This window comes from Elephantulus edwardii, unplaced genomic scaffold, assembly GCF_000299155.1.
Source record: "Elephantulus edwardii isolate Elephantulus edwardi_28Jun2011 unplaced genomic scaffold, EleEdw1.0 scaffold00045, whole genome shotgun sequence".
In the NCBI taxonomy this organism is placed as follows: Eukaryota; Metazoa; Chordata; class Mammalia; order Macroscelidea; family Macroscelididae; genus Elephantulus; species Elephantulus edwardii.
In genome coordinates, this window is record NW_006399795.1 from 6,775,628 (window position 1) to 6,788,702 (window position 13,075).

Genomic DNA, 13,075 nt, shown 5'->3' on the forward strand with positions numbered 1-13,075 from the left:
GTTGAACGGGCTTCAGTGGAACTTCTAGACTAGGAGACGAGGAAGAAAGGCCTGGTGATCTACTGGTGAAAATCTGCCAATGAGACCCCTGTGGCTCACAATGGTCTGATCTCCAGATGTACATAGGGATGGGACAGGTCCGGGCATCACTTGTTCCACTGCGCATGCTGGGGTCACCAGTGAGTCGGGACTGACTTGATGGTGGATAACAACATTGCTTTTGTAGTTTTAACTGAGGTTGTAGTCGGACCTGCTGTCAAGTATATGGCTAGAACTTGCCTGAATATAGGCAACACATTGTCATTTTACTATTACAGAGTTTCTTCACTATTTTAAATTACTAGATTCAAATTTTAATCCCCAGATTGTAATTCTTCTAGCATGATGGCCTCAAATGCATCATGCCAACTCATGCATTCACCTCTTGACAAATGAAAAAGAACAACACATTTCATGTCAGGATCTGCGAAGCCTCATAAATCCATGTGTCACTGCCTCGACCACTTCAACCAATGTCCAACCCTTCCTTTAACCCATGATTTAGAGCTGGAAGTTGCTCTTTATGCCAGATTAATAAACTCAATTGCTCTTTCTTTATGTAATACCAATTTTGTGCTCCCGCAATGAGACAGTAGATTTATTGTCTATGAATCGCTACCTTGAAAAAATTACATCAATGCAAAGTGATTGCATTTTAGCTTCCATAGCCAATGAAATGGATTTTTTTTTTTTTAGGGAGAGGATATTTATGAGGTCACAGGATAATATATAATCATCAACCTGGGAATGAGAGGGAGTGAGGTGGAAGTTGTGGACAAGAGAAGCCAAGAAGACTTACACCGAGCACCAGTCATGTACAAACTGGCTTTGTCCTGCTTTCTTGTCATCTCGTTCCTAAACCCGGTCCTCTCTCTCCCCGTCACTGGCTCCAGGGAGGAGGTGACCCCTCAGCTCTCAGGTAAGATGAATTTTAACCCCCTTGAGTTAACTGTGAAAGAGTCTTTTAAGGTCTTAAACGTGAGAGATAAGAATGGGGATTCTTAATTGGCAAATATTCTGTTACAAATGTTTTTATAATCACACACACAAAAAAATGAATGGGATTCACACTTAAAAGAGTTTCGGTGGTATGTTTATAATTCTGCTTACGGGGGTGGGGAACCCAATGATTACCAGATCTTCCCTCTACATCTTAGATTCCATTTTCCCCCTACTAAAATGCAAATGTAGGAGAGTAACTGTTAATTTTATGTCATTGTTATAATTCAAATTTTCATTTTTGCCGATTAAGGGGTTTTTTTTAGATTGTGCTAAATTTAAAAATTATGTTCAGTCTTGGTTTAAAATGAATTAATCAAGTATAAGATTGATTGGTTTTTCTTATTGTGGATTTATTTTAAGAGAGAGCTACCAACTATTATGGTAAATGAAATAAAAATTGGTTATTAAAAGGCAAAATGCATTTACTTGGGTTTTTTTTCCCCAATTTTCTTTTTCAATAGAGCTAGAATGTAAAAAATGTCTAAGTATATTGATTTTTAAAAACAATTTGTTTTATTCTGTCCAAGGTTAAGTTGGATTTTTTTTTAAGTGTTCAGTCAAGGAGATACTTCTTTTGCTATGATCTCTGACTTTAGTTTAAGAAATGAATAAGTTTGTGTTTGGGTATCAATTTTCAAGGATAAAAACCTTAACTGGGTATTTTATTGTTCAACTTTGACTTCTTTTTCTTTTTTTTATTTTTAATTTCTTTATTTTTCATTTCAATGAACATCTACAGAGATTTTGGAATTCCATTCATTCATTGTTGCACCCCTTTCCCCTCTCCTCCCCCACCCCCCACCCCGACTTCTTTTTCTTAAAGAGAGAAGTCCTTTTTCAAGACATTGGTTTTATCATGTTTCATCTTTAATAACTTCTCCCAGGCAGGCTTTCTGGTAAAATCAAACACGATAGTCACTCAGGAGTATCAATCAACTTTAAGGTCACTGACCTCAGAACCTACATTAACGGTCAAAATCAAGCATTAATTTTATTGGTCCTCTGTTTGTTTGGGTTTTGTTTTTTGTTGCATTGTTTGTTTGTTTTTTAAAGAAATTATAGAAAGCTCAAGATAAAATCATCCTGAGTGAATATTCAGATACTTTTATCATGTTGTTGTTGTTGTTATGTGCCGTCGAGTCATTTCCGACTCATAGCGACCCTATGCACAACAGCTCTAAACCCTGCTCTATCCTGCGCCAACCGCACCGCCCCTGACACACCCATCCCGATTACCCCAGTCACCGAATCAATCCATCTCATAGAGGGTCTTCCCCTCCTGCGCTGTCCCTCCACCCTCCCAAGCATAATGTCCCTCTCCAAGGACCCGTCCCTCCTGGCAACATGTCCAAAATATGTCAGATGAAGCCCCAGAATCCTTGCCTCCAAGGAGCAGCTTGGTTTAATCCTCTCCAAGATGAATCTGTTTGTTTTCCTGGCAGTCCAGGGTACATTCAGTACCCTTCTCCAGCACCACAGCTCAAAAGCATCCATTCTCCTTCTGTCCTCCCTAGTCATTGTCCAACTCTCTGATGCATAACAAGCGATTGCAAATACCATGACCTGTATCAGGCGCACCTTAGTCTCCAGAGAGACACTGTTGCTCCTGAGTACGTCTGATTTCCTGACTGCTGGTACCAAGAGTGTTGACTGTGGAGCCAAGCCTAATGGAGTAGTGAGTGTGTTATTTGGTCCGCTAACAGAAAGTTTGTTGCTTCAAATCCACTGATGAGATCATCTCCTGTAAAGACTTAGAGCCTTGTATGCATCATGAAGGGCTGTGAGTGTCAGAACTGAGTCAACAGCATTGGGTTTGGTTTTGTGGGACCATCATCTTTGAACAGTTACATATCATTATTATAATTAAATACAAGGTTAGATGAAAATCTCACTCAAATTCTATCACAGGTGGCAGCTTACTTTGGCATTTTTGTCAGAATCCTTCTCTCCTTTATTTGCTTCTCCATCAGTGATCCTTTGTGACAGAAACACTTACACAGGGTCAAATTTTATAGATTTTCATGAACATTCTTCATAAATATTGTGAATGCACTCAGATGAGTTTATAACGGTTTGTTCACTGTATGTGAACTTAAGGAGCCCTAAAGGCGCAGAGGTTAACGTGCTCGACTGTTAACTGAAAGGTTGCCGGTTTGAACACACCAGATGCTCTGTGGCAAGATGTGGCAGCATGCTTTCATAAACGTTGACTACAGTCAATGTAACCTTAGGGCAGTTTTACAAAGGCACAAAGTTTGAATTCATCAGCTGCCTTGTGGGAGAAGAATGGGCAATCTCCTCCCATGCTCTTTGGGGCTGCTGGAAACCCACTGGAGGGTCTGCTTTGGGTTGCTTGTCATGAGCTAGAATTAACTCAATGACAATGGGTTACATGCATTTACCACATACATCACACACTTACCATATACCTTACATGTATTTAACATCTTTCACACAAGCTTATAATACAACTCACACACATTTATCATATCTGAAAGCACAGAGTACCAGAGGAATGTATATCTGTGTATCATTAATTATGTATGACTGCATGGATCACAACAAATTGTGGCTAACCTTGAGAAGAAAGGGAATCCCAGAACACCTGACTGTGCTCATGTGAAATCTATACTTGGACCAGAGGCAGTCATCTGAACAGAGCAAAGAAACACTGCAGGGTTCAAAATCAGAAAAAGAGTGTATCAGGAATGTGTCCTGTCTCCATACATTTTCAATCTAAATGCAGAACAGATAATTTGAGAGGCTGGACTTTATAAGGAGGAATGTAGCATCAGAATTGGAAGAAGACTCATCAACAACCTGTGTTATGCAGATGACACAACCTTACTAACCTTACTTGCTGAACCTGAGGAGGGCCTGAAGCAATTACTATAGTAATAGGACTATAGTTTGCAATATGGATTGAAGCTCAACATCAAGAAAACAAAGATTCTCACTACTGTGGCAAGTGGCAGCATCATGATAGCTGGAAAAGATATTGAGATTGTTAACAATTTCAACTTGCTTGGTTCCACAATTAACACTCTCGGCACCAGCAGTCAGGAAATTAAGATTAATTGCATTAGGAAAATCTGCAGTCAGGGACCTCTCCAGAGTGCTGAAGAGCAATGATGTCAGTTTAGAGACTAAGGTGCACCTGATGAAGGCAATGGTCTATGCTATTACTTTCTATACATTAGAGAGCTCAACAAGAACCAAGGATGACAGAAGAATTGATGCTTTTGAGTTGTGGTGCTGATGAAGAGTATTGAACATACCATGGATTTCTAAGAGAACTAATAGGTCTGTCCTGCAGAGGGTGAAAGGACGCTGCTCCTTGGAGGCAAGGATATTAAGACTCCATCTCACATACTTGGGGCACATGACCAGGAGGGATCAGTCCTTGGAGAAGGACATCATGTTCAGAAGGGTAGAGGGACAGCACAGAAGAGGAAGATCCCAGAGGATATGCATTGACACAGTAATTGGGATCATGAGGGTAGGTATGTCAGAGACAGTAAGATTGGCTCACACTAGAGCAGGATTCAGAGCTATTGAGGGTCACTCTGAGTTGCAGTTGACTTGATGGCACATAACAACAACAACATACCCGCTTGCCATAGACCTCGCACACAATTACCGTATACTTTATGCAGACTTAAAACTATTTAACACATGCTTATCATATAACTCATGTACATTTATGGTCTACTGTATACATATAAGAAATCTTATACTCACTGTATACATACCTTACTATACACCTCAGCCCACCAAATTTCACATTGAAAATATTAAGTTCCTTAAAGACTACTTTAAAATCTTTTCTTTCCCAATAACAACAACAATAATAATAATACTTGTGTCTAAACCTTGGCGTTCAGCAAGGGAGGATACATCATTTTGTTTTCAAAAGAACACAAACAACCTTAAAAAGATAGTAATTTTTGGTTTTATCTTATTCCAGTTTCACAACCCAACTAAGAGTAAAAGACAACAGTGACAGTTGGTAGAGAGAAAGGGGCAGCAGGAGACATCCCTAGCTAGGTGGGGTTTTAGTGCTCCCTGAAGCAGGCTGCCCCCCACAGTGGAGATGGCTGGGCAGCTAGCCCGTGGTCCCACATGGGGAGAAGCGTCAATATCAGCTCCGCTCCCCTGACTCTCTCAGTCCTCTGCCTGGTACACTGGACTGTCACATTCACACCTCTCTTGAAATGCTGCTGGGGAATCGGGAATCTAGCACTGGAAGTTCTTCCAGTGCCCCCAGAAGACAACAGAGAACAGAAATGACAAAGGGATGAACTGAGTGCGTGTATTTTATTCTTCTGTGTAGCAGCTGATGAAGAAGCAAGAGTAACTCTGGATGATCTGGAAAGAGCCTCCCTTCTGCGGCTTTTGCCAGAGATGCTGAGTGCAGAGAGAGACGGGAGACCTGAGAATGCAGGTAAGAGGGCTCTTGGTTTACAGATTGTCTGATGTTACTGCTGTTGAACTGCATAAATTCACATACTCATATCCTGGTTCAAAGGCTCTCTCTACACAAACACCCCTATCCTTTATTTCTCTCATCAAATTGGAACCGACTCACGGATGACTTTCCACTAGGTTTCTGAGGCTGCAAATCACACGGGAGGAAAGTGCCCATCTTTTTCCTGATGGATTTGAACCACTAGAGAGGCACAACCTTTGGGTCAGGAATGCAACTCTCTACAGGCTACGAGCTCTAGCACCAGAGCTCTATCCATCCAAATCGATAGCTATGCAGTTTTTCTTTCTTTTTTTTTTTTAACAAATTCTTGGTTTTGGGGTGGTATTATCTCCGTTTCTAAAATGCACAATTTAAAATCCTGGTTTCCCTACTAACTTCTTAAGCAAATTATTTACTCTCTCAATACCTCCGTTTCTTAATTAGCAAAGAAGAATGAGGAAAAAGCACCCATCTCATGGGGTGGGTAAAGTGTGGATGAGGAAACGGCATACTGTCCCAGGGAGAGGCCTGGGTGTCACCCACGACGACTCCCCATGGCTGTACTGCTCCACACAGACAAATGCCCACAGGGTTCCCAAACAAAACGGAGCGTTTTCATCGATGCTGCTTAACAGAAAGGCATCTATTAGAATTTTTTTTCTTCCATTTCACTTTTATTTACATCTATTATACCTTGTGGTAAGAATCTGTGCTGCAATCATGAAGGCTTGCGGTTCAAATCCACCAGCATCCTCTGCAGGAGGATGAGGATGGGCAATCTCCTCCTGAGCGATTGTTGTTGTTATGTGCCATCGAGTCACCTGCAACTCAGAGTGATCCTATGCACATTAGCTCAGAAAGCTGCCCGATCCTGAGCCAATTTCATCATCTCCAACAGACTTAATCCCATTGCTCCAGTCACGGAATCAGTCCATCTTATCCTGGGTTTCCTCTCCTGCACGGTCTCTCCACCCTTCCAGGCACGATGTCCCTCTGTAAGAACTGGTCCTTCTGGCCACATGCCCAAAGTATGTGAGAAAGAGCCTCAAAACCCTTGCCTCCAGGGAGCAGTCTGATTTCATCCTCTCCAGGACAGACTTATTATCTGGCAGTCCACAGTATGTTCCACACTCTTCTCCAGCACCACAGCTCAAAGGCATCGATCCTTCTTCTATCATCCTTAATAACTGTTCAGCTCTCTGATCAGGCACAACTTAGTCTTCAGACTGGCATCATTGCTCTCAGAACACTGGAGAGTTCCCTGAATGCAGATAACTTTCCTCAGTGTAATTAGTCTATTGATTTCCTGAGTGCCAGCACTAAGAGTGTTGATTGTAGAACAAAACAGGCTGAATCATCTCCACCCATCCTGAAGCTGTCAATAGGCCCAATGGGGAGAATCTTTGTATTCTTGATATTGAGATTACAGTCCTTGGCCATCTAGCAAACATTTCCTGTCCTCTTCAGTTTCAGCAAGCAAGGCTGTGTCATCTGCATAATGCATGTTGTTGATGAATCTTCCTCCAATCCTGATGCCACACTCCTCCTCATAAAGTCCAGCCCCCTGGATGATCTGTTCTTCATATACTGCCTCTGAAAACCTGCTGGAGTGTCAGCTATGGGTCAGTTCTGATTCAACAACAACAACAAACCTCTCTTCAGGAAGTCTAGTGGCATAAGAAGCTGTGTTGCCAACCCAAAGGCACACAGTTTGAAACCACTAGCTTCTCCACTGGAGAAAGCTGGGCAGTCTTCTCCCATGTGATGTACAGCCTCTGAAAACCTGCTGGAAGGTCAGCTATGGGTGGGTTCTGACTCAATGATATCCAACAATACTTCTCTTGGATGAATGTTGCACAACATTATACGAGTAGTTTCACCGTACTCATGCTCCAATTTTAGACAATTCATCCTTAGCTGCTTGTCTCTGCTGAGGGGTTTTCACAAATCTGAGCAGATTGACGATGGCAGCAGGTGTCATTCCAGGTGTACGACTAGTAGCTCCAATCATCTGTCGGAGACTGAAGTGCAGTTTCTCTCCAGCTTCATGGGATAAAGCTATACACCCTTGAGAGTCAAATAATCTAAGTTTTTCTGAAGTTAGAGAGCTTCATCTAGCTGTACTCCCTCAATTTTCTGCTGCTGGAACAATGCTGATTCAAAAGTGGCTTCTCTTTTCAGTCTTTCTGCTAGCTCTCGACAATTGGTGTACTTCTTCAAAGACTTTGGAGCAGCCTTGGATAATAACTCCATACCAACTTTCTCATATTTCAAAACATCTAGAGCTCTGAGAGGCTGACTTTTATTAATGCTTGTAGAATCCTCTGAGAGTAATTTTTTTTCCATTTGACACTTGAAAATTCAATGGTTTTCAGCACAGAAGTGTTTCTTGTAAAGTAGACTTTATCCAAGATTCCCTTTGATAGCGCTTTTGGGACACACAGCCAGCTTTTTTTATATCCTTGGAAGGTGAGCCTCCTGGCAGCATTATCAGGGCACAGTGACAAACTCCACTGGGCTGGTAAACATGTGGTATGGTTCACTGGTACCCAAAGTGGTGAGATCATCAATCAAAGCATCTATGTAGGCTTCTGTTGACTGACCTGAAGACTGGCCTTGACTCCAGCTCTCACACCTTGAGCTGCAGCTTCCTCATAGTCGGTGATACCATTGATTTGTCCAGCAAAGAAAGACCATTGAACCAAATGTGTCTTGAGGGAAAGAGTGATTAGATGGGGGTCAAAGTAATCATGCTGAGCCCCAGCGTGGCTGGATCACCCGAGCCTCTCCGAGCCTCTGACTCATGCCATCATTTTCTCTGTAACCGTGTGGGCAGTGTTACAGATAAACCCTTGGAAGGAAGTAAGGTCAGAATCCATTCGTTCAGGTTCCAACCAAACCTGATGTATGTGGTTTGGAAAATGTAAACCATGTAATTTAATGGGGGAGGGTCCAGTATCGGGTCCTCTTGTAATTTCCTTAACATGACAATCTCATCCACTCTGGAACTGGTGTGAGTCACGTAACATGGGAGTGCACCTTCCGGCTTACTCTATACTATCTCACTGAGTAAACTGAATGGTCAGATGGGTTATCTGGCATCTGCTTGTTTAGAATGTTGAAACTAATGGAATCTTTTGCAATTTGGTGTGGAGTTCCAGTCTTCAGCCTTCCAACCACAAACCCCAACTTGTCTAGAGTCTGAGCCAATCCTATTGAAGGCTGATTCCCTAAATATCCTGCTGGATTCATTTCCAGTCCAATTATATCATGCCTCTCAGAAATGTGCCACTAGTCAGGATCACACGCTCCACATACACTGTGCTCCCATCAGCCCAGACACCAAGAACGTGGCATTTCCCAGAGGGTACCGGCTCTGGTTCACTCTCGAACAAGAAGAACATCACGTAAGAACGTCTTCCACAGCTCCCTTCTGAATAATAAGCTCTAGTGTATTCCAAATTTCTTTCTGCCTGTTCTGTTTACAAAGTTTCCTATCAATTTGAGCTATTAGGCACCCCATCGGTCCCTTACACTTTTTAAAAATAATTTGTAATGGACCCCGTACTTGTCACGGATGCAAGAACACAGCCACCCAAGGCATCTACTTCCCTCATTAGATGCCCTTTCCCAATGCCCCCCAACGAAGGATTACAGGATATCTGATCCATGATCGTGTCCACATGGTGTGTGAGTAGCAGAGTCTGGGAGCTGCATCAACAGTAGAAACTGCTTCAGTCCTGGCATGTTCTCTGCTGATGACCAGGACATGGAAGTGTGGAGACCTGGGTGACCCACTCTCAGTGCTGAACTGGGCCAGCAATAAGTGCTATTTGCTGAAAGAACTTGCAACCCTGGGGCCACAGCTTTGGAGGGTGAACATAATAGGAGAAAGCCTGAATCTACATGACTCTGATCCCAACAGAGCCTAGGTGCAAACGCTTGGTCAAGGAGGAGGAAAAGTATGTAATTCTTCATGAATTTGCATGTCATCCTTGCACAGGGGCCATGCTAACCTCTGAATTGTCCCAGTTTTAGTATATGTGCTGCTGAAGTGACCACTGTTAGAAAACATTTTATAAACTCCTCAAGTACTGACTAAATGAAGAAAATGCTGCACATTTTGTGAGTTACACAGATAAGAAAAACGGTGCCTGCCTGCATGTATATCAAGGTAGCTAGAGTGTGGAGAGCAGGAAGACCAGACACTAGACAGACGTAAACAAGACACACTCTTTGTACACTGTACACTTTGTACCTTAATTAAAGCGAGCAGTAACCAAAGATGATGGACTGGCTGATTATTGATTTTTAAAATATTGTTTTCCAGATTCCAGGACCAATACTTTGAACCTAAGAGGAAGTCTGCGAAATGTAAGTGACTCCATTTATGGGAACTAGGTTTAAAATTCTCCACTCAATTTAAGAGGATTCTAAACTCATGAACTAAAGAGTGTTCTTGGCAAGCATATTCTTGGCAGGAGCTAGAAAAATGTTAGTGGTGGAAATCATACCTTAAAATAATGGGCCAATTGGTGTTATGCAAAGCATTAATTTCTTCCAAATTTTGATTCATGTACAATCTTAATGTAAGAAACAGTTATCCAGGGCCTATTTAGTGTAGATTATTATTTTTTAAAATTTTTTATTATTATTTGTGTGTGTGTACTGTCAAATCAGATCTGACTGGTACAGGAGGAGATTGTTTCTCCTTCTCCAGCAGAGCATCTGGTGGATTTGAACTGCACACCTCTGGGATTGCAGTGCAGCTTATTGCCACTAGGCCACTAGAGCTTTCCTTTTTTAAAATTTTATTATTTGTGTGTGTGTGTACCATCAAATCTGATCTGACCGGTATAGGAGGAGATTGCCCCTCCTTCTCCAGCAGAGCATCTGGTGGATTTGAACCACATACCTCTGGGATTGCAGTGCAGTTTCTTGCCACTAGGCCACCAGAGCTTCCTTGTGAAGATTATTTTTAACAAGCTGTAAGACAATGGAAGACAGATAAGGCCCCTATAGGCTGTGTAGCCCGTATAACCATGTGGCCCCTCTGAGCTGCTTCATTATTTCAACTTGTGTCCATTGACCAGCAGCGTTACCATCACAGGGAAGCTTGTGAGAGATGGAGATGCTCAGACTGCACGTACAATCTTCTGGACCAAATGCTGCATGTTAATAATATCCTCAAGTGGTTCATATGCACATTAATCAGAAGAGCACTGTGATTCACAAGTGGAAGAAAGTTGAAAACATTGAGCCACCTGTAGTAGAGAGCAAATATTAAGATAATTACTTGGGACATAGAACAAGAAGCATAATGGAGAATGATGAATGGTGAGACCAAATGATTTGGAAAAGGTCACAATTATAAAACAAGATAGAGCTGCCATAGACTGTGAGTCATGGGAGTGACACCACGTGAGTCAGTAGGACTGCGCCATACAGGGTTTTCTAAAGTAGATAGCCAGATCTTTCTTCTGAGGCACCTGGGTGGACGTGGCTCTCCAGCCTTTCAGTTGGCAGACAGTACATTACCTAATTTGCACCATGAAGGGATTCCTTTACAATTAGTAGCTTGTTGCCATCACGTAAATTCTGACTCATGGAAGCCACCGAGGACAGAGTAGAATTGCCCTGTCAGGTTTTCTAGGCTGCAAATCTTTATGAAAGCAGATGGCTACATCTTTCTCCAGAGGTGTATTTAGTGATTTTGAACCTCGGGCTTTTTCATTAAGCTGCTGCGCTCCAGGGGCCCTTGAATAATTAATTCTCAAACCAAACTCAGTGCACTGTTGCTGAGTCACAGCACCCCTCCATTGGGTTTCCAAGGCGATACATCTTTACAGGCAGAGATTGTCTATCTTCTTTCCTTAGAGCAGCTGGTAGACTCGAGCTGCGAACCTTCTGGTTAGCAGTCAAATAAGTTAGGTACTATACCACCAGAGCTTCTTATATAATTATCAGGGGACTTTAAATGCTTAAAGAAAAATCTTTTCTTCCTTCCTTCCTTCCTTCCTTCCTTCCTTCCTTCCTTCCTTCCTTCCTTCCTTCCTCCCTCCCTCCCTCCCCCCCCTCCTCTTCCTTCTATTATTATCATCATCATCATCATCCCCCAGAACAATCAATATTGTAGTTGCTGAAGGTTTCTGTTAGTACACCACAAACACCAGGTGAGTGGTTATTTTATATACACATAGCCTGTAAATGTACATACTTGCAGTATTATAAGCTGTTCAAGTCTACCTAGAGGTGCCCTGTGAGAAATCAGCCCCTGAAAACTATACAGAGCCAGTTATAATCTGTCACATACAGGGCCACAACAAGACAGGGTCAACCAGAGAGCAGCTGGCTATGTCCTGAATAAAGATTGTTTTTCTCATGTGAGATCTTTCACTGACTTACCTCGTTTTTGTGTGACTGTTTTGGTTTCAGGCTTTTTCTCGGCAAGACCCTAAGGTTTTACTGAACCATCTTTTGGCTGCAACAAGGAAACAGCACAAGAAACATGAGACTACCTCTGAATGCTTCTGGAAATACTGTGTGTAAAACAAAACGAGTGTCTGCTAGTTAATGAGAAGCAATCCCCTTAGAAGATAAAAACCGCTTGATTAAACACAGCATCAAAGAAACGCCAGGCAAACCATGCCCTGCACATTATTATTTGGAAAATAAATCCTCTATGTTTTGCCAATACCACATGAGCAGTTATTTTACTTATATACCTAGCCTGTAAATCTGCATATTTACTTTCCTTCCATAAATCCTCAGTAAAAAATGGAGGGGGGAGAAAAAGAGGAATATAAATCCTTTGAAAATTTCAGAATAAGGCTAATAAATGAACAGAAGCAAATACTTCTGACAGGGGAGTTCATATATTCAGACACCTTCTCTCTTAGCTGACTGAAGTGCTCAACACTTGAATCATTTTACACTAAAAGTTGTTTGATCACAGACATTTATTCTAGGGGGAAATATCTTTTTAACTTGTTTAGAGAGGAAAAGAGAAAAAAGTTGACAGGAGATTTAGGTTTGAGGAAATAGCCTGGTTTAACATTCTTAAAAAGAGCAAATATATGCATACATGTATGAAAGTTATTTATTTATAGTTTGTAAGCACATCTACGTAAATGAGTTTGCTTACCTGTAGGCTATGTCCTGTGAGGCCCTCAGTGCTGTGTGTGTGTGGCTCCCAGCACAGAACAATGCAGACAATGGAGTGAAATCTTTAAAGATGGGAAAGCTGAGCCTCCCAATATGAGCTCTGCTGGAGCAATATGAAATCTGTACTGTTCTTGTCAACAAACACCATAAATCTGCTTTTCCTCACTTAAGATATCAAGAATACATTTATAGGGGAAAAGGTTTTAAGCTCAGAGAACACACATTATCTCAAACATGAGGACACTGAATGCAGCTATGACAGTGCTCTAGGTTTAAAATGTGTGTGGCAGAGATTGGATGGTAATGCTAAAAGAAACCCTGGTGGTGTGATGGCTAAAAGCTTCAGCTGCTGACCAAATGGTATGAAACCACCATGTGTCTCTATTTAAAAAAGGAAAAAAA

General features: G+C 41.8%; 1 protein-coding gene across 1 annotated transcript; it reads left to right on the forward strand.

Moving 5' to 3' along the window:
* Positions 1–852: 852 nt before the first annotated feature.
* UTS2 (urotensin 2) lies at positions 853–12,058 on the forward strand. The gene is made up of 4 exons (XM_006885912.1): positions 853–958; positions 5,375–5,485; positions 9,840–9,882; positions 11,938–12,058. Exons 1-4 carry the CDS (start codon positions 853–855, stop codon positions 12,056–12,058), a joined length of 381 nt encoding a protein of 126 aa, XP_006885974.1.
* The last annotated feature ends 1,017 nt before the right edge of the window (positions 12,059–13,075 follow it).

What these genes read in the sequence shown, in the direction of transcription:
- UTS2 (XM_006885912.1), top strand. Translation starts at nt 853, where the DNA reads ATGTACAAACTGGCTTTGTCCTGCTTTCTTGTCATCTCGTTCCTAAAC. An exon ending in CGGGAGACCTGAGAATGCAG is followed by an intron (nt 5,486 to 9,839) that starts GTAAGAGGGCTC and finishes ATTGTTTTCCAG; the next exon opens with ATTCCAGGACCAATACTTTG. An exon ending in CTAAGAGGAAGTCTGCGAAA is followed by an intron (nt 9,883 to 11,937) that starts TGTAAGTGACTC and finishes GTGACTGTTTTG; the next exon opens with GTTTCAGGCTTTTTCTCGGC.